Source organism: Armigeres subalbatus, chromosome 2 (assembly GCF_024139115.2).
Source record: "Armigeres subalbatus isolate Guangzhou_Male chromosome 2, GZ_Asu_2, whole genome shotgun sequence".
Classification (NCBI taxonomy): Eukaryota; Metazoa; Arthropoda; class Insecta; order Diptera; family Culicidae; genus Armigeres; species Armigeres subalbatus.
This window is the reverse complement of record NC_085140.1, coordinates 415,803,944-415,830,200: the sequence shown is the minus strand read 5'-3', so window position 1 is coordinate 415,830,200 and position 26,257 is coordinate 415,803,944. Positions and strand designations below refer to the sequence as shown.

At 39.6% G+C, this 26,257-nt stretch overlaps 1 protein-coding gene and 1 long non-coding RNA gene across 4 annotated transcripts in view; one reads left to right on the top strand and one right to left on the bottom strand.

Moving 5' to 3' along the window:
* Positions 1-998: 998 nt before the first annotated feature.
* On the bottom strand, positions 999-1,852 carry LOC134217693 (uncharacterized). Its single transcript, XR_009981128.1, has 3 exons — positions 1,656-1,852; positions 1,508-1,599; positions 999-1,425 (listed from the first exon to the last, which is right to left on the bottom strand). It is a non-coding gene; the product is annotated as an uncharacterized LOC134217693 (long non-coding RNA).
* Positions 1,853-8,684: 6,832 nt separating this feature from the next.
* The window catches only part of LOC134213391 (uncharacterized), a 38,067-nt gene continuing 20,494 nt past the window's right edge, over positions 8,685-26,257 (top strand). Inside the window, exons 1-2 of one of the 3 annotated variants that reach the window (XM_062692411.1) lie at positions 8,685-8,820; positions 25,269-25,927. In XM_062692411.1, coding sequence (XP_062548395.1) covers positions 25,498-25,927 — 430 coding nt within the window. In that variant the 5' untranslated portion in view covers positions 8,685-8,820; positions 25,269-25,497. Of the gene's footprint in view, positions 8,821-23,374; positions 23,897-25,268; positions 25,928-26,257 lie in introns of those variants that run through there. The other 2 variants (XM_062692410.1, XM_062692412.1) reach the window with 2 other exon arrangements.

Genomic DNA, 26,257 nt, shown 5'->3' with positions numbered 1-26,257 from the left:
GAGTGGTGTGCTCCCGAAAACGCGAGCACTTTGGAATTTGGATTCTATTAGGAGTGACCTTAAACTTAAAGTTACCTCGGGAAATAATTTCAAACTCTTACGGAAAATTACTCGGAATTTTAACGGGAAATTTTTTGGGATTTGGAAGGAAATTCTTGGGATTTCAACGGATGATTATTGTACGGGATATTGCATGGAATTTTCAAGAAAAGCCACAGAATTTCTACGGAGAGTTCTTTGGAGTATTACCGGGAAACTAAGAAGGTTAAAATCGGGAAATTCTTCGTTCACATTTTCTGAATTTCAACACGAAATTTTTCGAAATTCTGAAAATTCTTCGGTTTTCTGCAAATGTGAACTGGCGGCGTGGAGAATTATAGGTCAGTTGCGAGATAGAATTTAAACAGTGGCACGTCGATGTTCGTCGGACTAGGAGGAATCTAATCCGGAAAAGTCAACGAAAGTCTACTAAGGGGTAGAGGGGTTTGAAAATGTGAAATTTCGGTCTACGTGGACAAACTAGAAGCAACTTTTCAGTAATTTTGAATTAGCCGGAAAGAATTCGAGTCTTTCAATCATCTGCAGGGAAACATTTATTTAGTTATACTTCAGATATTGCTATTGGTAGCGTAATCTACCACCACTTTTTGCTCTAGCTAGCTTGAAAAATGGATTAAGCTAGGGCTAGGTTTAGTAGATTTTACTCCGTAATACACTACGTAAAAGAGATCTATGAGTAATTCTCGCTGAAACCAGGCCACTATTTGCACGAGGTTCTTAAAAATGCCTAAATTTATATTCTTTCGAAAGCCCCCTCGATTTTTGTCAATTCTTGACTCACCAAAACTGTCATACACGGAGAAAAATATATAGTAACTTCAGCAAAATGTGGGCTATTTCAAACTAATCTTTAGTTTGAAGTATGCCCAAAGAAGAAAATAGTTTGAATTAACCATCGACGTTGGTTGAAACAAACTAAAAAAATATGTAGCCAATTTGCCACTTTGACAACTGAATCAAACAATCATTTGTTTGAAACAACCAAAATCTTAGTTTGTTATTTTGACAGCCGTATAATCGACTAATGATTTTGGTTGTTTCAAACTAAGAAATTTAGATTGGAATAACAAAACATTGATTTGATTCAAACAAATTTATAGCTTGAAACAAACATTAATTGTACCTTGATTATTCAGGCGGCTAGTTCTTTCTTGGTAATTTCCTATTTTTTGAATCTTGATGTTTCTATTTTATGTTTCATGTTTATTTCTATTTTTATATATTACAAGGGTCTAATTCTACCAAATGGATATATTACTTCGGACGACATTATTGACTCCTGTCTCGACTGGGTGATGACCTGCTGCCTGGAAGTGCAGTTTACGCTCGCTTGAGGCATTGTTTGATTTTTGTATGATCTGTAAACTATGTATATAGTTATTCAATGGCACAGAAATAACGAAAATGCTCACACAAAGAACTATAGCATGATTTATTTACTACCCACCTTGGTATGAAGCAATCTCCATCGGTGTTCGGGTTTCGCCAAAACCATTTTGAGCTTAATGTGTACATAAATCGGATGGTTTGTTGCCAATCCTGAAATATTCCAAACTTGGAATAAGCGGAAATATGAAAAAAAATCAGTTTCTTACCTGACAGATTTGCTGATGAATCACTAATTAAAAAGCTGTAACAGCCAGCCTCGGGCTGCAGAACTCACTAATAAAGAAATAAATAAAAAAAACTAATTACGAGAGCCTCTTGAAACTATAGAGTTCCAAAGATGTGAGGCATACAAACTACTATTTTAGTTTGTTTTAAAGTTTATGTATGTTGTTTCAAACAACCATATGGCTGTTCACACGTGAAATCAATTCCACGAGAGCAACCCATATGTTGTTTGAAACAACCTAACATTTTATTTGCAATAATAATAATAAATGTTTAAAACAAGTAAATATTGCTTTAAAATAACTAAATTTTATAGTTTATTCAAAGCTAAAAAAGCTGGTTGATATAACCAAAACTATGAATTAGTATCAACAAATTTTTAGTTTAAAACAACCTTAATCTTTGGTTTGAATTTCAACCAACGACATGGTTGTTTCAAACTAAAAGCCTTTTTCTCCGTGTAACTCCAACATTTCTAAACCAATCATAGAGATCAGCATATCGTTGGAAAGAGGAAGAGTGTATCCTCAATTTGCCAAAATTAATACCAAAATTCTTGAATTATTTAATACAATAAATTAAATACGGCTCCGTTATGCTCAACACTTTTGAGCCCTTCAAATAAAATACTGTTGTAGATATACTTTTCATTTTTGAAACATATTTAGCTTAGAATAGTGTATGAAATCAAGGAACTGACGTCGTAGTACCATATTAACCATAAAAATAATGTTCGTTGGTTAGATGGCCCTTCAAAAAATAATTTGGTAAATCGTACATAACTTTTGATAGAAAAAACCTGAGATTTTTGGACACAATGCACAATATAAGCTTAGCTTTCCATCGATGTATCACTTATCAAAATCGGCGGTTGCAAACCTGGCGAAAAAATACTTTTTAAAAATAAATCCAAGATAGCGGCCAAATTCAATATGGCTGCTTATATTTTTATTATTGCAAATTGAGGATACACTTTTCCTCTTTCCAACGATATGCTGATCTCTATGATCGGTTGAGAAATGTTGGAGTTAAGACAGTTTTGGTGAGTCAAGAATTGACAAAAATCGAGGGGTCTATTAAAATGATTTCGTGTATAACTAACGAGGGGTTCATTTTTCTGAAGAATTTAACTAGGATCCTCAATATACTCGCCGAAAGCTTTCGAAAGAATATAAATTTAGGCATTTTTAAGAACCTCGTGCAAGGTAGAACGGTCGCGCGATTTGCCGAAATTTTGTGTTTTGTTTTGTTTTTCCTTAGGACGGTTCGTAAGTAAATTGATGAATATATTTTATTATTTTTACAGCATATACTGTTATTGACAAAGCTCTACATTGTCGAATAGAGCTCCCTATTATTCACCTTTCCTACTAACACAAATTGTCCTTCCCGAGCCATCTATGAAGGTAGTATGGGTTCCCTGCGTCTTCACTAGTAGATGTTGAACTAACATTCCTTCCCTTCCTTCCGTGATTGTAAGGACGTGGCCAGGTATACAACTGCTACTGTATAGGAAAAGGTACTAATCCCAAGTACCAATTTGCGACAATATACAGTAGATTGCTCAATTGAGCATTGTATAGCCACCCACGATTTGTACAATCACATATGCTATGCTATGCTATGCTTAAGAACCTCGTGCAAATGGTGGCCCGGTTTCAGCGAGAATTACTCCTATGCAACGTTACAGAAAACGGCCAACATAAATCAGTTTATCAACCCTTCAGGGTAGAAATAGTTCCAGAAACCCTGTATGTCCAGTGAAAAAGACCTACATCAGTCTTCCGACACGTTGAACTTCTGAGAAATTCTTGATTAACCCAGAAAATGCCAAAGTGCTCTTTTACAAAAAGACTGGCAGTTCTATTGACACGAAACAAGATCCGGATTCCCTGAAAAGCCCTTTCCGATAGTCAAAGAAACTATGGCGATTTCAAAATTACTCATGAGATTCTGAGAAGTTTGATGTGTCGGAAAACTGACTTGTTTTGTAGTTTTATGTTGGCCTTTTATTCCGGAAACTCCGGGTTTCCTGTTCTGTGACCATCGCATGACCAGTTTCACCCTAGCAAGAAACAATAGCGTTTTCAAAATTACTCATGGGATTATGAGAAGTCTGAGGTGTCGGAAGACCGATTTATTCCGTGGTTTTATGTTAGCTATTTGTTATTAAGTATAACATTTCGCTGAAAACTATTTCGCGGTACGACATTTTGTGTTTTGTACCTTTTCGCCGAATAACTTTTGGCGAAAGTACCATTCCGCAGAATATTTATAATAATAGCTTAGTGTTCATTTAGCACTTCCACAATGATGATTCGTTATTTGAAAGAAAGTTTTACCAAATCCTTTCGCCTTATACTGGGCAGGGGCATCCATTCAACGAAGGCATTATCAACTCCTTTCGCCTTATACCGGGTAGATGTATCCATTTAAAGAAGGCGTTACTCTTCCCTTCACCTTATACTGGGCAGACGCGTTCTTTTAAAGAAGGCACTATCAACTCCTTTCGCCTTATACTGGGCAGATGCATCCATTTGAAAAAGGCGTTAACCCCCTCGCCTTGTACTAGGAAAACGCGTTCTTTTAAAGAAGGCATTATCAACTCCTTTCGCCTTATACCGGGCAGACGTATTCGTTTAAAGAGGCGTAACCCCTCCCTTCGCCTTATACCGGGCAAAAGCGTTCCTTTGAAAAAGGCATTATCAGCTCCTTTCGCCTTATACCAAGCAGACGTATCCATTTAAAGAAGCCCCCCTTCGCCTTATACTGGGTAGATGTATCCATTTAAAGAAGGCATGACCCCTCCTTTCACCTTATACCGCTTTCTTTTGAAAAAGGCATTATCAACTCTTTTCGCCTTATACCGGGCAGATGCATCCATTTTAAGGAGGTAATGCATTACCCCTCCCTTCGCCGTATACCGAGAAGACACATTCTTTTAAAGAAGACATTATCAACTCTTTCCACTTTATACCGGGCATAGATAGTCTGGTTTCGGGTTTTGCAATCCGAAACCCGAACCCGATGGAATCGGGTCCAGTTCGGGTTTGAAAAATTTGTACAATATCGGGTTCGGGTCAGGTACGGGTTTGTGAGATAAAAAAAAACGGGTGCGGGCCGGGTACGGGCTTAGGAAATAAAAAACTGAATATTATTTGATTATTTTTTGTTAATTGTGAGACTATAGTGAGTTAATAGTTTTTTTTCGATTTTTAAAGAACCAGAAAATATGTAGTTTAAATTTCCTGGGCAAAACTTTAGTGCGGGCTTAAATAATTAAATTATTCCGGGTTCGGGTCGAGTACGGGTTTACCAATGAAAAAAATCTCGAGTACGGGTCGGGTTGGGTCCGGGTTTGAAGGAAATTCACAAATTGGGTTCGGGTATGCAAAATGCGAAACCCGACCATCTATTTAAAGTAGGCATTATCTTTTTCATTTGCTTTATACCGGGCAGATGCGTTTAATCATAGAAGGGACTACCTCCTTTCTTTTCTCTATACCGATTAAACGTGTCCATTTCAAGAAGGCATTGTTTTCTCACTTTGCGTTATACCGACCGGATGCGGTCATTCAAAGAAAGCATTACCTTCTTTCATTATTAAAATCACAATCCAAAAAAATAGCCCGGATTGCATGTAATTAAGCAGAAATCGGTAAATATTTCAATGATAATTATTCTAACTGAACTCCACCAAATGGTATTCCGCGAAATGTCTTTCGGAAAAAAGGTGCATTCCGCGAAATGTGTTTCGGAGAGTTGATACCTTATGGCCGAACAGACCACTAGGCCGAAAATCATTTGTCCGAATAGGTCATTTGGCCGAATATATCATTTGGCCGAATAGGTCATTTTTGCGAATAGGACAGACGTCTTGCTACTCACTTCTCAATTTTCACAGGGAGAAGTGAGGAATGAAATTTTCACTGTAAAAAAAGGGAAGTGAGAAGTAAGTAGGGAGACGTCTGTTTTGTTCGGCCAAATGACCTATTCGGCCCATTGTCCTATTCGGCCAATTGTCCTACTCGGCCAAATGACCATTTTGGCTAAATGACTTATTCGTTCAAATACAATATTCGGACGGACGACCGTTCGGCCAGATGGGTTTCGACCAAACTACCCTTCCCCGTTCAATACTCATCCCGGCAGTTTGAGGGTTAAAGATCAGCGAAAGGTGCTTGAAAAACGGAGCACGCATATGTTTGAGTTCGGGATTCAGATTGCTCTCGAAGCCTGGGGCCTTTATATCTTTCGATTATTTGATATTAAGCGTCAATTCGCCAGCTGAGATCTGCAACTCCTCCGAGAAGTCGTTGGGAATAAGATGGATGTTGTTAGTATGCTCGTTAGCCTCAAAATATCTATAAAAAATAATCTGGATACTTAAAATAAAGGGCCTAAGGTCAAACACTTTTACTGTATATTTATGCATGTAAAAAAATGAAAATAAATGAATATGAAGTTAAAAAAATCAAAAAAACAACAAAAACTGCAAATGTTACAAATTTGTATGTGGTTATGGTCACTGAAGTGCTATATGGAGTCAAGCCGTTTATATGGAGTACGAGACACTAAAGACGATCTTAAGTTGAAGTATCTATAAGTTGTGGAAATTAATGAATCACAACTAGAATTAAGTTTTTTTTTAATAATTTTTCGAAAACAGTCGGAAGGTCGTGTGATTTATACCATCACAAATATTGCCCTCCGCTCGCTTTCAAATCAGCTTCTATAAAATATTCTTCATGCCTGCCATATTCTTACGGAACTATCAAATTCGCTATCAATAGTTGACCATAGATAACAAGCAGAAAGTTTCTTTTCCGTTTCCATGTTATGTTATATCACTTATATCATATCTAAGTCTACCAAATATTTCCCATCCACTACCACTATGGTTGGCGTGACACACGGCTAGTCAATAATGTGACTGATTCACTTCTTACCCTCGCTGGGAAGAGGAGTTTGCCATTCCAGCACCATGCGATCTTGTGGCGACATAACCACGACTCCGCGAAACACTTCATGCCTGGTTTGATGCTTTCTTTGCGTGGTTTACCTTGACTTTGCAACTCGGCGCTCGTGTAGAGGGACCTGCGAGAGGAAGCGGAGGCCAACGACCCGCCGAACCTCAAACCGCAGAGCATCAGCAGCCGGCATGCTGCAGATGCTGCGGCCCGGCGGTGATGGGCCATTTGCGGCTGGAAGTCGGTGGCACTCTAATGACTGCAAAATGAATGGGTTATAATACTCAACAACCAACAGCAACCGGTGTTCGATGCGATCTTCATAAATAGCAGCATAAATGCTGCGGATCGTCATGGCGGTATGGGGTTGATTGAGCTGCTATCCACTGAGTGACGTTAGTTCTTTTCCGTTTTCTCGCTCAGGTTATGTACGATCGGTATTCCGTTTTAATGGGTTTTCGGCGAAGGAAGACTACCGGCGAGACAATATCCAGAACCAATTGGAAACATGTGGAACGCTCAAGTAAGATGCAGCAACCGGCGATGCATATTGTACACATCTTTCGTCAGGTGGATGTCGGTAAACATTGCCTACCGCAGTATCCACTTAAGTCATGTTGAAGATGCTTGTGTTATTACTCAATCACTTGGAAGTGGGAAAACACATTTCAAGTGGCATGGACGAACGGCACTGACGGAAGCCTGGAAACGGTACCGTGAAATGCTGAACTTTTACGCAAATCCGGGCAAAAAGGTGCCTCATAGATGTCATCAAACCCAGCCCCACAATTACTCAAAGAGCCTTTGATTGGAGACATGGTGACTTGTTATTTCTCGACTATAACCGGCCACTCGAAAGAAAGTGAAATGATCTTCCCCGCTAAACTGGTTATCGGAACGAGTGGGTCTCATCATCAAGAAGACAAACCTGCCCCGAGTTCACGTGGTCTGGTAGGTAAGTACATATGAACATTGTACGACACCATGTGATTGCGCATGTTTATGGCGAAAATGTTTCTCCCGATGACCGAATGGCCTAGCGCTGCTACTTGCGAACCATCATCGCGCGTCGCAGCGGGCGCGCAGTAGCATTCCTAGTAATGTTGAGACCTGGGTACTTACAAACGGTTTAATGTGTATGGGGCATTCATGATCGAGCATACGTTTACGGCACGATTTCAAATTGAAGAAAACCACAGCTCGGCTGCAGCAGTTATGCCGGCTCTCGGCAACGACTGGGAAGAGACCATACACGTTGGTGACCGCGCTGGCGGCATGAATGGTTTATTTACGTTTTCACTTTCAGTTGGCTTCTGCTTGGTGTCAGATATAATCATCGACAGTTGACGCCGCCGCCCAATGACCGGATCAGCGCGGGGAATGCAGTGACTGGAGTGTACGTACTGGAATAATCTTATGTGTTTATTACGTGAATTGTAAGCAATCCGAATTATCGACTATCATGCAGTAATTGTTTATGATTTGGTGTTAATTAATTTATTACCTACATTCGTATAAGTAAACATTCATTCATTAACTGAATACGACACGGGAAAAGTATTTTATCAACAGCAGAAATAGTTTCAACTTGATGTCATAAGAGTATTTTTGGCGATATCGATATTTAAATGTTTTGGTTGATTTGGCTGGTATTTGGTTGATTTGGTATTCAATTTCCTTATTCGTCAAATACTTATATAATTCAATTCCATAGAATTTCATTCTCAGCTTTGTGTGGGTAAATTGTACAATTTTTTGATTCCCCTTTGACATTTGGGTAAAGATTTTACAGATTACAGAAAAAAGTAAACATATATTAATTAATCACACGATTCAAATCAATATCCTATTACTACTGAAAAGAAACGGATCCTCTGCTGCTGGATTCCAACTGCAGTTTTATCCCACCATCACCAGCCAGCTAGCCAACCAGCATCGGATCAACGGCTTCAAACTGGAAGTTAGGCCGGTTGGTGGCACTCTCGAGAGCGCACAGTATAGACCTCACCGCGTGGAGCATCGTTGAGTTTGTCGCAAGCCGTCGAGTGGTACGGTCGTTTCTTTCCAGCGAAGTGTGAGAAGAAACTCGAGCGCACGCGCGCGATCGAACGTGTGGACTGCGGAGAGATTTGGATTTACCAGTGTTCTGTTCCTGCTTTCAATTATCGTCTTGCCGGTAATGGTTTAACTATTTCCGATCCTTGGGGTATGACCGGAGATGGCCAGAAAGTGTGTTATTTGAAGAAAAAAATAGTTGGTGTGTTTGCTCCTGAAACATGTTGTTCGAAGACATCGACACCTGAACTGCTGACTAAATACGGAGAAGAAAGTGTTAAGCAACAAGTGCTGTGCGTGTGCTTCGAAATGAAAAGTAGAGTTCGTTGATCTATGCGATTTGCGTAGAGAAGTTTATTATGTGCTGTTTCAGTTTTTCTGTACTCAAATGTAATTTTGACAAGTAGTCAGTTTTTATTTTTCAAGGTGATGTCTCTATGTTGCAATCGGATGCATCTTTCTTAACCAACAATAAAATAATGACTCTATGGAAACTCCGGCAGAAATTCATCCGGGAGTTTTTCGAAAATTCTTATACAAATATTGTACAAGATCTTACAATCTGGCAAACACTTTGTTTTGGGAAGTGTGGAAGTTCTTATTTGAATTCTTAAGTAAATTAACCATGGCATTTTGTGGAAGCTCCTATGAGCCTATGAGGAAGCTCTACGAAACATCCTTAACCCTTTTGTTACCGACAAAAAAACAGCCTTACGTTACCGACAGGGTACCCGGGTACCCACGGACTTAAAATGATCATAACATTAAATTAATGATTTCGTGTGTGTTACTTCTACGTGAAGTTAAACGATATACAATATGGAAATGCTAATATCATCTTCAAAGGACGTACATGATATTCTTCCTCCCCTTCATACGGGAGTTTGTTAGAAGGAAGGTCGTGCGATATATGCCATCACAAATATTGCCCTCCGCTCGCTTTCAAATCGACTTCTATAAAAAACATTCTTCATGCCTGCCGTATCCTAACGGAACTATCAATTCTATACTTTCGCCTCTAATGCTATCATGAACATGTACGTCCAAGTTTGGAAGATGATATTAGCATTTCCATATCATCATAACATTGTCAGTTTTTCACCGATTTTGACGATTTTGGTTGCTACGGATGCAGGAACTTACCCGCTATTCGATACATGTTACAGAGAACCGACTCGGATTACCTGGTAACCGGAATTCCGGATTAACTGGGACAAGTCCCAAAGTATGTGTAAATTGAAGATATATCCCAAGTAACAATTTAGGTTGTATCAGAGTTTTATAGCGTTATTCAAAACCTAATCTCAAAACCTTCCATGCAGTCCACGCAGTTTCCACAACCTCCTGTAGTTTTCTATATAACCATGTTACAGCCAGTTGGCCCAGTTTTATTGCAAACATTAAAACCTGATATGCGTTCCAGTTCAGAACCAACGGTTTTATAATATACTTCAAGTCTCACATAAAACATGCAACATAAAACCTCCTCCAGACTTGGTGGTTTTGAGAACCACTATATAACCATGATACAACCACTTCATGACTATGATAAAACAAATAAGCCGATAATTAGACAGTTGTCAACTCTCAGGTTGATTATTTGTTTATTATTTGTACACGAAAAAAAATGTTTTTCTTCCGGCAATGCATGTATTACATGTCAACAAGAATTATTATCAGCCATGTTCAATAAAAGTTCATATCTGGCTTTTAGTGTTCTATGCATGTTTGAAGGCATGCTAGGGATTTTTCATGGTAAAACCGTGATAAATAATCAGTATTTTAACAATGCCCTTCGTTAATTTGTTATTATTTAGAATTTTTCAAGTTTAATTAATTGCCTTAGTCAAATACTTTCGAAATAATTTCAATAAATAACCACTTTGTTTGATAAAATAATCAAAGCATTATTCTTAAAACTTATTAGGATGACTAATTTTATCGTTTAAAAGGTGAAACATAATTATGCATGATATTTCGATTATGAAATTCATTATTTTTTTTCATATCGGCGACATTTTTTCGAATAAAACTTTGATTGCATAAAATATGCCTCTATATAACCATTACTCCTGAACTGGCCCTATGTTGGCATTTCAAACATCTAGAGGTTTTATCTTGGTCTTTCTCAAGACCATGTTACGACTAGCAAGTTTTATCTTGGTCAAACTAAAAGCTTGGTAGTTTTATATATAATGACAACATGACAACGTAGACAGATATAAAAATATCATAAACAAACTTTTTCTGCCCTCGGCGTCGCATGCAAGTACTTTTAAAAGTAAGTATTTCAATTAAATAGCATATAGTGAAAATTGTTATATGGTACATTTTATACCATAAAAGTGTTTTAATCGTGTTAAATTGGCAAAGCCTGTATGAATTAAAAAAATATGTCCATTCCCCTCATCAGCAAATGCTGTTTGAACAGTTTTTTCGACGACCTAAATATATAAGGGAACTGCTCCTGGATTTCATCTCATGACTCCGATGTTCATCCCATTAAAAGCAGAGCAATGGAAAGGTATTTGATTTGTGATTTTTTTCAGCAGGAGTACGCATGTTGACAAAAACCGACGAAATTGGTGCCGTATTTCTTTGCTTCCCGATAAGATGAATGTATATTCAGTGAGTGAGATGGAGATCGGAACAGTTCCCTACATAATTCACGACATAGAAAAAACTGGTAATGTTTTTTTTTCATTTTCGACTGAAATCGAAATGAAAAGACTTCGAAATGAAAAGAAATCGAAATGAAAAGACAATTTGTGCTGAATTTGAAATTTGGTTTCTATCCATTGTAGTAGTTTAAAGCTTCGTATTCCTATGCAGGTCTTCTTTAGGATTAAAGGTTATATGTGGGTTGTATACAGGACTCTTCGAAGCTTGGCAGCTTTTATAAGTCTTGATCAAAGCCAACATATAACTTATCTGCTGGCTTTATGTCAGTTCCATTTTTTAGCTCTGAGGAGGAACGCAGGAGCAATATAAAACCTAAAGAGCTGTGGTTTTATATTGGAATTCAAAACGTAGTTCTCAAGTACTCTTGCGGATCTAATTAAATGACAACTGTATAAAACCAAAATAAAACTTTAAGCATTTCTACATGCCTCTATAAAACTAACATAAATCTTCGAAGCATTGCGATTGTTACTTGGGATATTCAATCAAATGAAGATTTCTTGCGTCACGACTAATAAACTTCGTTGGAAATTTAAAGAATTTAACTTAACTACGTTACAGGACCATCTTATGAATTAATCCCGGAATGGTTATTCCGGAAACAGGTTCCCGTCGGGCCTAAAGTGGCCACAAACTTATTCTGAAGAAACCCTGGCAAAATGGGTATCAAAATTCATGAAATTGTTTTGGGAGCATGATCTGATAAGTAATTGGACCATAGGATGGTTTGACAACGGACCGGTCATCCGTGAACAGGTTCCCGTGGGGCCTAAAGTGGCCACAAACTTATTCTGAAGAAACCCTGGCAATATGGGTATCAAAATTCATGAAATTGTTTCGGAAGCATGATCTGATAAGTAATTGAACCATTGGATGGTTTGACAACGGACCGGTCATCCTGGAACAGGTTCCGTGGGGCCTCAAGTGGCCACAAACTTATTCTGAAGAAACCCTTGCAATATGGGTATCAAAACTCATGAAATTGTTTCGGAAGCATGATCCGATAAGAAATTGGACCATATGATGGTTTGACAACGGACCGGTCATCCTGGAACAGGTTCCCGTGGGGCCTAAAGTGGCCACAAACTTATTCTGAAGAAACCCTGGCAATATGGGTATCAAAATTCATGAAATTGTATCGGAAGCATGATCTGATAAGTAATTGGACCATTGGATGGTTTGACAACGGACCGGTCATCCTGGAACAGGTTCCCGTGGGGCCTAAAGTGGCCACAAACTTATTCTGAAGAAACCCTGGCAATATGGGTATCAAAATTCATGAAATTGTTTCGGAAGCATGATCCGATAAGTAATTGGACCATTGGATGGTTTGACAACGGACCGGTCATCCTGGAACAGGTTCCCGTGGGGCCTAAAGTGGCCACAAACTTATTCTGAAGAAACCCTGGCAATATGGGTATCAAAATTCATGAAATTGTTTCGGAAGCATGATCCGATAGGTAATTGGACCATAGGATGGTTTGACAACGGACCGGTCATCCTGGAACAGGTTCCCGTGGGGCCTAAAGTGGCCACAAACTTATTCTGAAGAAACCCTGGCAATATGGGTATCAAAATTCATGAAATTGTATCGGAAGCATGATCTGATAAGTAATTGGACCATTGGATGGTTTGACAACGGACCGGTCATCCTGGAACAGGTTCCCGTGGGGCCTAAAGTGGCCACAAACTCATTCTGAAGAAACCCTGGCAATATGGGTATCAAAATTCATGAAATTGTTTCGGAAGCATGATCCGATAAGTAATTGGACCATAGGATGGTTTGACAATGGATGGGTATCAAAATTCATGAAATTGTCTCGGAAGCATGATCTTTTGGGTTATTATGCCATAAGATGGTTTGACAATGGACCGGTCATTCTCAAACAGGTTTCCGAGGGGACCCTCAGTTAGAAGAAACACTTGCTATCTTCTTTTTCCGTTATTTCTTGTCAAAAAGACTTAAAAATTCTTGACAGGTACTCAGAAATGATTTATAATGAACCACAGACATAAAAAGAACGACTAAAATTTTCATTTTTTTTTGTTGTGACAAAATGGGTCAAAAACGTGACAAAAGCGGGACGTGATAAAATCGGGTCGAAAATGTGATAAAGTCGGAGGTAAATAAAATCGGGGAGTGACAAAATCGGGTCAACACTGTGTAACTTTTCACTTCTCTCTTCTCTCTTTTCACTTCTCTCTTCGCTCATTTCGTTTTTAACTTTTTACTTTCCACTTCTCACTGCTCACTTCTCACTATTCACTCCTCACTTCTCATTCAACCCAATAACCATTCGGCCTAAGCTTAGCATAAAGTTCAGCCTGATGACCAAACATCAGTCCCATATTCTTGGAAAACATGTTTCCGAAAATATTCCAAGAATTTTGATGCCAAGGTGTCTTCTAAATGAGTTTGTGGCCACTAAAGTCCTTTCGGGAACTTGTTCTAGGATGACTGTTCTGGTTGATATCCATCCTATGGTTTCAACTTTATGGATAACATATTTCCGAAACAATTCCAAGAGTTTTGATACCCATATTGCCAGGGTTTATTCTAAATGAGTTTATGGCCCCTACTGGCCTTCCGGGAACTTGTTCCAGATAGACCGTTCCGGTTGATATCCATCCTATGGTCTCAACTACATGAATAACATGTTTCCGGAACAATTCCAAGAATTTTGATACCCATATTGCCAGGGATTCTCCCAAATGAATTTATGGTCACTGTAGGCGCTCCGGGAACCTGTTCCAGAATGACCATTCCGGTTTATATCCATCCTATGGTCTCAACTACATGGAAAACATGTTTCCGGAACAATTCCAAGAATTTTGATACCCATATTGCTAGGGTTTATTCTAAATGATTTTTTGGCCACTACGTGCCCTTCGGGAACCTGTTCCAGAATGACCATTCCGTTTCATATCCACCCTACGGTCTCGACTACATGAATAACATGTTTCTGGAACAATTCCAAGAATTTTGATACCCATATTGCCAGGGTTTATTCTAAATGAGTTTTTGGCCACTACGGGCCCTCCGGGAACCTGTTCCAGAATGACCGTTCCGGTTCATATCCATCCTATGGTTTCAACTATATGAATAACATTTTCCCGACACAATTTCAAGAATTTTGATACCCATATTGCCAGGAATGAATTTGCGGCCACTATAGGGCCCACGGGAACCTATTCCGGGATGTCCTTTCCGAGTTCAAATGATCAGGGGGTCCTAATACGTTGAGAAGTTATAATCCTCGAATTTTCTACGAAACTGGTAACTCAAGATACAGGAAATCATCATTTGGATTCTATAAGATCAACTTATCCATTTTGAGACATGGTCTAGCAAATCCGGAACTCCGGTAGCCAAGTAATCCGATCTGATAGAGGACGAATTTAGCAATCCATTGCAAACGGAATCGTCTAAATCGGTTGAAAACTGACGAAGCTATGGTCATACCAAAACGTGGGTACCCGGGTACCCTGTCGGTACGTTACGGGGTAAAAATATTCAGAAGCCCCTCCCCAAGCCCCCCTTACTGGATTTTCATTTTCGTACCACCCAAACCTTAATTTTGCCGAGTTTGAAGATGTCACGGAGTTTCAATTTCCTGCGATGTTTAGAACCCTAAAAAAATTTCACTTGAAAACGAAAAAGGTACCCGGGTACCCTGTCGGTAACAAAAGGGTTAAGTAAACAGTTCTTTACTTACACGATAGCTTTATACAGTTGAAGAGGATGTTCAGAGCAAATGGAAGCGATTGGTGTAAGCACATCGAAGAGGAGCTGTAGTCCATCAAGTAATAAGTAGTCAGTTGTGATCGCGCAATTTTTGAAAGAATTTTCGATATTTCTTTTATATCTTCAATGCGGGACTCATTGAGAAATTCCAAAGTGAAGTGCGAAAGTATCTTGCTGTAAATCATATTGCAGTTCTTGCAAAAACTACTACGGATATTGTTTCGAAAACTCCTATGGAACTTTTTTTTTCCAGCAAACCCTCCAGAGGCAGCTCTTGAAGAAATTTTAATAAATAATTCGACAGGAGCCCTCTTGTATTAACTTTCTGCAAGAATTCTCGGAGAAAATTTTTTAAAGAAGTTTTGGCAGGAATTCCATGAACAATTTGCACACGAGGATCAGAGGATTCAGCAGAAAATGAAATGACCGATTACCGTATTTATTTCCGTAGGAATTCCGAGTAGAATTTCTTTTACAACTCCTTGTTAGAAATTTACACAGGATTTGTGTGATGATTTCACAGGAATTTCCGGAGAAACATCCAAAATAACTCTCAAAGAAATTTCCGCAGGAATTGATGGAGGATTTCTCAGAGGAAATTGGGTAAAAATGAAAATTTCTGATTTTTTTCGAAGGAATTCCCAGAGGATTTCCAGTATAGGAAAACCTAAAGGAACAACTGCAGGGGATTCTCGTAATACTGGACGAAACTTCAACAGGAATGCCTGAAGGGTTTTCCAGACGAATTTCCCCAGAAATTTACAGCGGAAAACCAGTAGGAATTTCTACAGGAATCCACGATAAAATTAACGAAGGAACGTTCATCTAATTCATTTAGAACTTCCTACAAGAAGTTCCACAGATTATTTGGAGGAATTTTCGGGAAGAATAGCATTGGAATTTTAAGCAGAACTTCCAAAGCAATTTCAGAAAAAAATCTTCTTGGGAAATTCCGCAGGGATTGTAAGAGAATTCTCTGAGACAATGTGCACGTAATAAGCGGACATTCTTAAATTACGTAACACTTAGAGGGGTAAGCGGCTTGTCTGAAGTATGAGGATCCACTCACAATTTTCAGTTGCTTCATACAAAAAGTGTGACTTAGGGAGGAGAGGTTGGAAATGGTCAATTTTTGAATTACGTAATTAATGGATCTTACCTAAACACACATTTATTCCGGAAGTTTCTTCGGAAATAGATTTAAGGAATTTTACCAGTTTTATCACATGATTTCCTCCAAAAACTTTTGTGAAACTTCCTGCGGAAATTTTCCGGAAACTATATTCGGGCGTTTGTCATTTGTGAAAATTAAATTCGAGTGTGTTTACTTCAGGAATTTGCAATGGAATCGATCATATGGCCGAAAATGTTGTTCGATCAAAATAGTAATACGTTTCACTTCCAATTTCCTACTTTCCATTTCACATTTTGAAAAGTGAAAAATATCTCAATTCTGTCTTCTCATTTCTTGCAGATTTGTTAGTGAACTGCAAAATGGAGTAATTAGTAGGGCAGTAAAAAATGTCGGTAAAGAATTAGAAATTTTCCATAAAAAATAGGAAATTGCTAATAAAGAAATTAATGTATGGGCAATAAATAAATATAAAATTTCCACAAATAATGTAAAATTTCCATGAACAATTGAGAATTTTCCACCAAAAAAAATTTAATTAGCACTTTTAAAATCAAAAATTGCAATCTTAATGTAAAAATTTCCTATTTTTTATATTTCCTTATGAAAATTTTCATATTCCTCTACTGCTTTTTATTTAATTTTTTGATGGAAAGTTTTTAATTTTTTGTGGAAAAAAACTTTTATTTTGTGGATAATTTCGTAATTGTTTATAGCAAAAATATTCAAAACATCTAAGATGTTTCAGAATCACACAAATAAATTATGAAATGACTTGAAAATACCATAAAACTTGTAGCATATAAGACTCAATTGAAGTTATGTATTCTCTTTAATTTTAATAATCAACATTCACACCGGAAAAATAAACCAACATTTTTCTCCCACACATCAAGTGATTTGACGTTTGCGGAACAACTTTCCGATAGTCGACCGTTGAACCCCGGTTCGATATTTTCTATTTTCTCGCAATACTTCTCCCTTTGTACTTCTCATTCACACTTTTAACAATAAAAAGTGTAAAGTAAAAGTAACAAGTGCGAATTAAAAAAATAAGAACAATGGATTGAGAAGTGAGAAAGTGAAAAGGGAAAAATGTGGCAAATTTCTTTTATCTTTTCAACATATTAGAACGTTTCGTCGTACTTCGACCGTATGTCCCTTTTGGCCAAATGACATTTTCAGCAAAATGATATTTGCAGCCATATAACCGTTCGGTCTAATGATATTTTCAATCGCACGACTTTTTGGCCTCCCAACCAGTTCAGCTTAACAAGGTCTTAATCCCGTAAGAGCTGGACGAGCTCATAATTCATTCTTCGCCGCCACACACCGTCTTCTTGCACACCACCAAAGATGGTCCTAAGCACCCGTCTCTTGAATACTCCGAGTGCTTGCAAGTCCTCCTCGAGCATTGTCCATGTTTCATGTCCGTAGAGGACAACCGGTCTTATTAGTGTCTTGTACATGACACATTTGGTGCGGTGGCGAATCTGTTTTGACCGCAGTTTCTTCTGGAGCCCGTAGTAGGCCCGACGATGCTGCGCTTTCGTATTTCACAACTAACATTGTTATCAGTCGTTAGCGAGGACCCAAGGTAGACGAATTCCTCGACCACCTCGAAGGTATCCCCGTCTATCGTAACACTGCTTCTCAGGCGGGCCCTGTCGCGCTCGGTTCCACCTACAAGCATGTACTTTGTCTTGGACGCATTCACCACCAGTCCAACTTTTGTTGCTTCAGGCGGGTGTACAGTTTTGCCACCTTTGCAAATGTTCGGCCGACAATGTCCATGTCATCCGCGAAACAAATAAAATGACTGGATCTGTTGAAAATTTTCAAAATCTTAGTCCCCGGTGCGATTCGAACGAACTGGAGTGTTCGCCCGAAATCTTCACACAGTTTTGCACACCATCCACCGTTGCTTTGATCAGTCTGGTAAGCTTCCCAGGGAAGCTGTTCTCGTCCATAATTTTCCTACGCGGTCTATACTGTCGTATGCCACCTTGAAATCAACGAACAGATGGTGCGTTGGGACCTGGTATTCACGGCATTTTTGAAGGATTTGCCGTACAGTAAAGATCTGGTCCGTTGTCGAGCGGCCGTCACCGAAGCCGGCTTGATAACTTCCCACGAACTCATTCACTAATGGTGACAGACGACGGAAGATGATCTGGGATATCACTTTGTAGGCGGCATTAAGGATGGTGATCGCTCGAAAGTTCTCACACTCCAGCTTGTCGTCTTTCTTGTAGATGGAGCATATAACCCTTCCTTCCACTCCTCCGGTAGCTGTTCGGTTTCCCAGATTCTGACTATCAGTTTGTGCAGGCAAGGGGCCAGCTTTTCCGGGCCCATCTTGATGAGCTCAGCTGCGATACCATCCTTACCAGCGGCTTTATTGGTCTTTAGCTGTTGGATGGCATCCTTAACTTCCCTCAAGATGGGGACTGGTTGGCTTTCATCGTCTGCTGAACTGACGTGGTCATCTCCTCCGCTGCCTGTACTGCCTGTACTCTCAGCGCCATTCAAATGTTCCTCGTAGTGCTGCTTCCACCTTTCGATCACCACACGTTCGTCCGTCAAGATGATCCCACCCTTATCCCTGCACATTCCCGCTCGCGGCACGAAGCTTTTGCGGGATGCGTTGAGCTTCTGATAGAACTTGCGTGTTTTTTTAGAACGGCACAGCTATTCCATCTTCTCGCACTCCACTTCTTCCAGGCGGCGTTTCTTCTCCTGAAAAAGGCGGGTCTCCTGTCTCCGCTTCCGTCTATAACGTTCCACGTTCTGCCGGGTACCTTGCTGCAGCGTAACCGCCTGCGCTGCGTCCTTTTCCTCCAGAATCTGCCTGCACTCTTCGTCGAACCAATCGTTCCTTCGACTTCGTCCCATATACCCGACGTTGTTCTCCGCTGCGTCGTTAATGGCTGCTTTGACTGTATTTCAGAGCAGTCCTCAAGAGGGGCCCCATCGAGCTCACCCTCTTCCGGCAACGCTGCCTCGAGATGCTGCCTGTATGCAGTGGCGACATCAGGTTAGTTTAGTCACTCTAGATCGTACCGCGGCGGTCGCCGGTTCCAAACATTGTTGATGACGGATAGTTTTGGGCCGCAGTTTAACCCAAGATTTTTTTATGTACATAAAAAAATATTGGTTTAACCATCACCAGATAGTGGTCAGAGTCGATGTTAGCGCCACGATATGTCCGGACGTCAATAATGTCAGAGAAGTACCGTCCATTATTCAGAACGTGGTCGATTTGTGATTCTGTCTGCAGTGATGATCTCCAGATGTACCGATACGGGAGGCTGTGTTGGAAGTAGGTGCTGTGAATGACCATATTCTTGGAGGCGGCGAAATCAATTAGTCGTAAACTTCTCCTCTTGGCCAACCTGAGCGTTCAAATCTCCCATCACTATGAAAGCTGTTCCCAGCTCGTGTGTGTTGCCACAGCTCTGGTAGATGGTATGATTACCTCTAAACTTTCGCACTAGAGATGGGCAAGACAGATCACTCCGTTGAACGGACCAGATATGGGTCGTTCAATCCAATGATCCGGATTTTTCATACGGATCTGATCTCTGGAATAATACGGGCCTTGAGCACATCGGCGAGTTTCCAATCGCTAGTACTTTTTCGTCGCAGTGGTCTTCGCCGATGGTCCCGGTCCGTACTCTCTTGTTGATTGTTAGTTGCGTATGTTTTTTAAAGGCTGGCTGACAGGGCCTGACACCAGACCCCCTAAATTTCAGGCGGGCCATTCCTCCTTATTCCCGGTGGACCATGGTGCACAGTTTCACTTAGAGTCCCTCGCTGGCACTCGGACGATGATCAGCCGCCCCTAACATGGAGAACATGTGAGCCGATTCTGACATGGAGAACAGACGCTCAGTAAAATTTGCACCTCTGGAGAGGAGCAAACCCCTCTCCCCCATCTTTCCTGTCCGCATACGATCAATGTTTCCAACGGGGTTGGTTACCCGATCTACCCTAACGTTGCTTGTATCTCGGCCTGCACCACGAGGAGGTAGGGATAGGATTTGCTGGGTAAGAGGCTAAGGTACGCTTTACCCAGCATTTGCCATGCCGTCCCTTGGCATATACGAACTGTCAAAAAAGATTCCGCTCCAAAAAGCGTCACATCGAGGGGTAATTATGTTTATATTCGAGTCGTATCGTGAATCTTTGGAGCATGAGTCTGGTAGGATTGGACTATCACGAGACGAGCCAGCCTCGGGCTGAAAGTCTCGATAATAAAGCCAAAAAAAAAAGGATTGGAATCTCAGCCCACAAAAGGCACCCCAATCTTACAGAGAAAAATAAACAAATATTCTGATTCCTTCAATAAAGGTCAATACATTCCGGTGAAACCGAAAGTAGCTCAAAATGTGTAACCAAAGCTTTAAGATCGCAATTGAAAGTGTATGTAAAAATATTACAAATGCATTTTTTTAAACAAACGGTTTGCTGCTGATTTCTGTAAACCTTTGCAGCCTTTGTTCATATTTTTCTAAGCAATAGGTATGTTGCTGATATTTTTAGAACTTGATGGGAAACGTGGGGGAACGTTTTCTTATAAAAGTTGCTGTTTTCAAAATAATTCTCATACAAATTTCAAACTGCGCGTGCTCACTCAAATTACATGCAAATTAGCTAAAAATTTAGGAGGATTGTTGAAATGGCAAATGTAATCCTTTGAGCATCGGGAAGCAAGAAAGTAAAGTATTGGGACATTGCTGCCTCTCTGCTTAGTGTTCATTTAGCGCTTCCTTTGTTATTAACCACGAGCAGGGCCAGATTTAGCCGGATGGGGGCCCCGGGGCCAACAGGTTATGGGTAGAGATGTCGTAAAATCCCGATTAATCGATTAGTTACTAATCGATTACTCTTGATTCTTGTCGATTATTGAATCGATTAATCATTGTATAGTAATCGATTCAAAATTAATCGATTATCACAACGATGAATCGATTAATCGAAATAATCAATTAATTTTCGACATCCTTATGATGTCGTAAAATTCTGATTAATCGATTAGTAACTAATCGATTACTCACGATTCATCTCGATTATTGAATCGATTAATCGTTGGGTAATAATCGATTCAAAATTAATCGATTATCACAACGATGAATCGATTAATCGAAGTAATCGATTAATTTGCGACATCTCTAGTTATGGGGGCCCCAAATTGTACATACGGCCCTGACCACGATATTCATAAATTCTCGATATTCATAAATTCGTTTCGTAAGACGTTTTCGAAATATGTACAACAACGTATCGATCGATGCTCATATTAATGTCAAAAATGCTTAGCGAACGCTCCATCAACGGTTGTGGTGCAATCAAAGCACAACGGTTCCCATATGCTGGAATGGACCATTCGCAAAGCTTAATTGATGAAGCGCTTCTAGTTTCTCCCAATACGTGCAATGCACATTTCATCTGTTATCATTATGTATCGCTATCCCGGTTTGTGGATTATTTATACGAGTAATTATTATTGCTGCTTGATCATTAGCTTGTTTTGCGCATCATAGTTTGAAGCAATGTATGCATTATAAGGGGCTTTTTTACTAAAAATAATTTATTTTAATATTGTCAAATATACAGTGACGGAAAAAAATATTCGTGTTTATCAAGGGACCTTAATTTCTATTCATTGGATTTTCTGGAGAACCGGACCGCAAATATGTAATCCGAAATAAGCACCAGTTAAAGGTGGCTCTAATGGATGAATAGACTATACATAGAAATTGGTACATTTAATGCCCAACTACTCGAAGGAAGTTTTTAAAGGCTAAAGGTTGTTAAAAGACAAAAAAACTGCATATGGATTACGGAAAACTGGTTTGCGAGACATTCGTCAACATAATAAGATTATCCGCAATTTCTGTTTTTCCTAGGATTTTTGATGCATTTTATGTAATTTTGTTGTTTTTTCCAATCGTAAACAATTATCATCATATTTTTCTGTGTTTCAGCATCTTCGTTATGAGGAATAAAATTATGTGTTTTGTTGAAACGAAATTAAATTCCTTTGACTTTTATCATGAATCTCTTAACCGCAAATATTTTTGGCTTAAGAGGCCCCAAAACGCCCATCCGATGCAAAACGCCTTTTAGGCATATAGCTAATATTGTTCAACTGTTGTATGAGGTAAAATACCCATGAAAATTGTTATAGCTAAGACATTGAAGTAGTTTTTGCTTAGCTAGGGCATATTGCTCCACACTGGGACAGGGCTACCTCGCAGCTTAGTGTTCATTAAGCACTTCCACAGTTATTAACTGCGAGGTTTCTAAGCCAGGTTACCATTTTTGCATTCCTATAACATGAGGCTAGCTCCGAAAATTGCCTAGACCGGCACCGGGAATCGAACTCAGCCACCCTCAGCATGGTCTTGCTTTGTAGCCGCGCGTCTTACCGCACGGCTGAGGAGGGCCCCTTTGTTTTTAATTGTTATCAATTTGGGTATATGTATATTATGAATTTAAGGAGCAGTAATTTTAATAAAACTTTTCAGAACTACACGAACTTCCGGATTTTTGAACGTCTTTAGGACAAAATTTCACAGTTATATACATTTACTTCTACCATGATGACCATTAAGGGGTCGTACACTGATTACGTAAGCACCTATGGGAGGAGGGGGGGGGCATTTTGTAACGCTCCTTATAAATAAAAATTGATTTGTATGGGAAAAATATTACATGGGGGGAGGGGGGTTGAAAAACCTAGAAAAATTGCTTACGTAATTAGTGTACGGCCCCTTTATCATATAGTGCAGGTTAATACTTCATACTTCAGGCAACCCCCCAACCACTCTTAGCGTTACATAATTTATGGATGCTCCCTAGGCCAGTTACATCTGCCCGCCCAGAATATTTTAAGCTCTGTCTATTATATCACCGTGCCCTACAAGAGCATAGATTGTTGCCCCTAGTTATTGGCAATCTTATTCATGAAGATGATGATATGCTATTATTTATTGTAGCTTCTTCATTGACTTCTTTAAAGTAAAGATTACATTGTTGTTGTTTGTGATCATCAATGAAATAATTTGACCAGAGTGGATACACCGAGCAGTAGTCAAATACCACTTACTTAGAGCTCACAAGGATATAAAAGAATATTTATTCCAGAGTCAACTTCTTACAAACAACAATAAATCAAACTCCCAACAGAAGAGTCGAAAAGCTCGCATTCATTCCACGAAATGATGAGACAGAGAGAAGTCAGTTTCGTGCGTGCAGTCCAAATGTTTTCTTTCGGGTGCTGAAAGCTCTAGGTCGGATGTTTTTGTAATTTGAATAAAGAATCATTGTATTCGATAACTAAAAACAGTTAAAAATTGTGTAAAATTGTATTGAATGAACCAGACAAGGATAATCGCGAATAAATTATTCGCACGTAAAAACACAATCAAATACTTACAATGTAATTAAATTTAATTCTCATTTCCCGCGTAATCAACCCCGCCAATTAAAGGCGGGATGACCACTTTATTCGCTCTCATTGACCGTCTGAAGACCGTGACGAACCATCGGGCAGCTAAACACTGCGTGCTGGATTTCAGCGAAGAGGAGAAAGTGTCGTGCGCCGTTCATTTATTTCAATATTGACAGAAGGTAATAATTTTGGTGACCGCACATTATACTTATTACACACACGGTCGGTTGATGGAGCCGTCGCGCGATGACGATGCTGGCGGATTAAGTGAGTTCAGTGTCTTAAATGAGAAGGAGAAATTTTGATTGACAGTAATTTTGGACGGCTGAAACGGTGGAACCAGTATTTCCTTTTACGGCGGGATGAAAGTGATATTTTTCGGGGGCAGGCAGCTGGCGTAAAAAGTTTGTGACCTTGTGGGATCCGATCGGCTGCGATGCCTTGGCGTTATTGTGGTTATTTAAGTAGGATAACTGGTCGTGCGTAACCAACAGTGTTATTGGAATGTTTACCGAAGAAAGTGGATAATCTGAAGGAAAAAAGTTTCATCTGTGAGATTATGTCAGCAGCTGTGTATTTCTAATTAAGTTGTTAGGAATGGAGACAAAAAAAGCTCTCTATAAGAAAAAAGACATTCACTGCAAGGAAAACTAAAAATTAAAATTTGGTGAAAGTAGTTACTAGATGTGATCATTTTATAAAGAAATAAAACAAAATCATTGAACATATTATAAATTTTCGTAAACCGTTCAATGCGAATGTAAATCTAACAGACTTATTTTTTCGTCGAGTTTTATTTTCAAAAGTTATTCCATTAGATCATCCCGCCGTTTCGACAATCAATTGAAAAACTTGCTTGTAACGAATTAAAATTTGTAACGGTTCATAATTGTACATTCAGGCGTGATCTTAAGGCTCAAATTACCGTCATCCAGTCATTGACGAGAAAGACAGCCACGTGCTCGTACCACCCCCTAGTAATAAAATCACCCACCGAGGAGAAAAAGCAGTCTCCAGCTGGATGGGGGAAGTATTTTTGTTTCAAAACTACATCATCCTATAGCGAAGACATAATTATATCCGGTGAATGCTTCATTTGGTTATATTTCGCTTAAGTTTTCAAAAAAACTGCCTTTTGCATAAAAAAATTCTCATGAGGGGAAATCGACGATTTACAATCGTTAATGACTGGATGACGGAAATTTGAGACTTAATCTGTTGACTCAGGAGATGAATTTTGTTACATATTTTATTGCATTATCTACAAAAAAGGATTTTTGTCGACAACTCGTTCGCAATAACATAGTGGGTACTGCCTAAGTAGATCATCCCTGCTATATCTTAGAATTTGGTGCCATCTAATCCGTTCAGATGATAGTATCCAGTTCATAATCATAGCTAAATGCATCCTACAAAGTTATTCATATCTTCTGGCATCATTAAAGCGTAAATCGTCGAAATAATTGCTTCCATCTGTTGGTGTCAATGGTTTTGCACACGCTAAGTGAATTCAACGTGCTTCGTGATTGCAGTTAACTTTAAAATTTACAGTTTAATTCCAGGTTAATTGCATTTCATTCGTTACACGAGCGTTAATCACCGTGGACAGTTTTCAGATCACATTCTGTAATGATTAATTAGTGCTTCGGTGATATCCCGTAAATCCGTGCAGTGGAAGCAGTGTTCCGGAACCTGATTAAACATGTGATAGCATTCGGCCACAACTCAATCATGCGATAAGCCACGGCGGAAGTGACAGAAGAAAGAGAGCGAAAATACAATGCTGGTGAAAAATATGTCAAAATTAAATGTGAATCATCGCGAATTAATTGCATTACCAAGGGCAGCGGCGACATCGGCGGTGCTGGCGTTGACGACGCTTTTGATGATGCCGATGCTGCTCCGTAACGGCTGTCAAGCGGCCCCCTCACTTGCGGCGAAATCCTGGCCGGTGATGAAAAATTATGATATCTGGGGTACCACGCCGGCGGAGCAGGTCTCACCGGGGGCAGATTTATCATTGTCGTCGTCGTTTTCACCAGATTCGCTGTTATCGTCACCTTGGACTCGAAACATACGCAATGGAACCGTGTTTCGGCGCAGTCGGGTATTCGGAATGGACGGGTCACTGGAAAATGACGTTTTCGATTTGGACCAGAGCAACGCCTTCGATGCAGGCGCCAATCGAACGAGGGGAAGAAGTGCTAAAGGTGAGTAGAGGCAATCTTCAAATCTCGGGTACTTATTCAAAAGGACGTATGTGATTTTGTAAACAAAGATTCATACGTCGATTTGTCCAATCTGATGGTACTCCCACGCAAACCAACACCACTAACAGGTAGCCGAAACCCTCCCCCACCTGTCGGAGGTGATGGTTTGCGTGGGTGTGCCTTCAGAGGTGGGTAATCGACGTTCGAATCTTTGTTTACAAAATCACATACGTCCTTTTGAATAAGTACCCGAGAAATATTGTGTCGTTGGTTACGGTTATAGGGCAACTTCCTCATTACAATAATGCCAGGATTCCTTACTGTAATAAG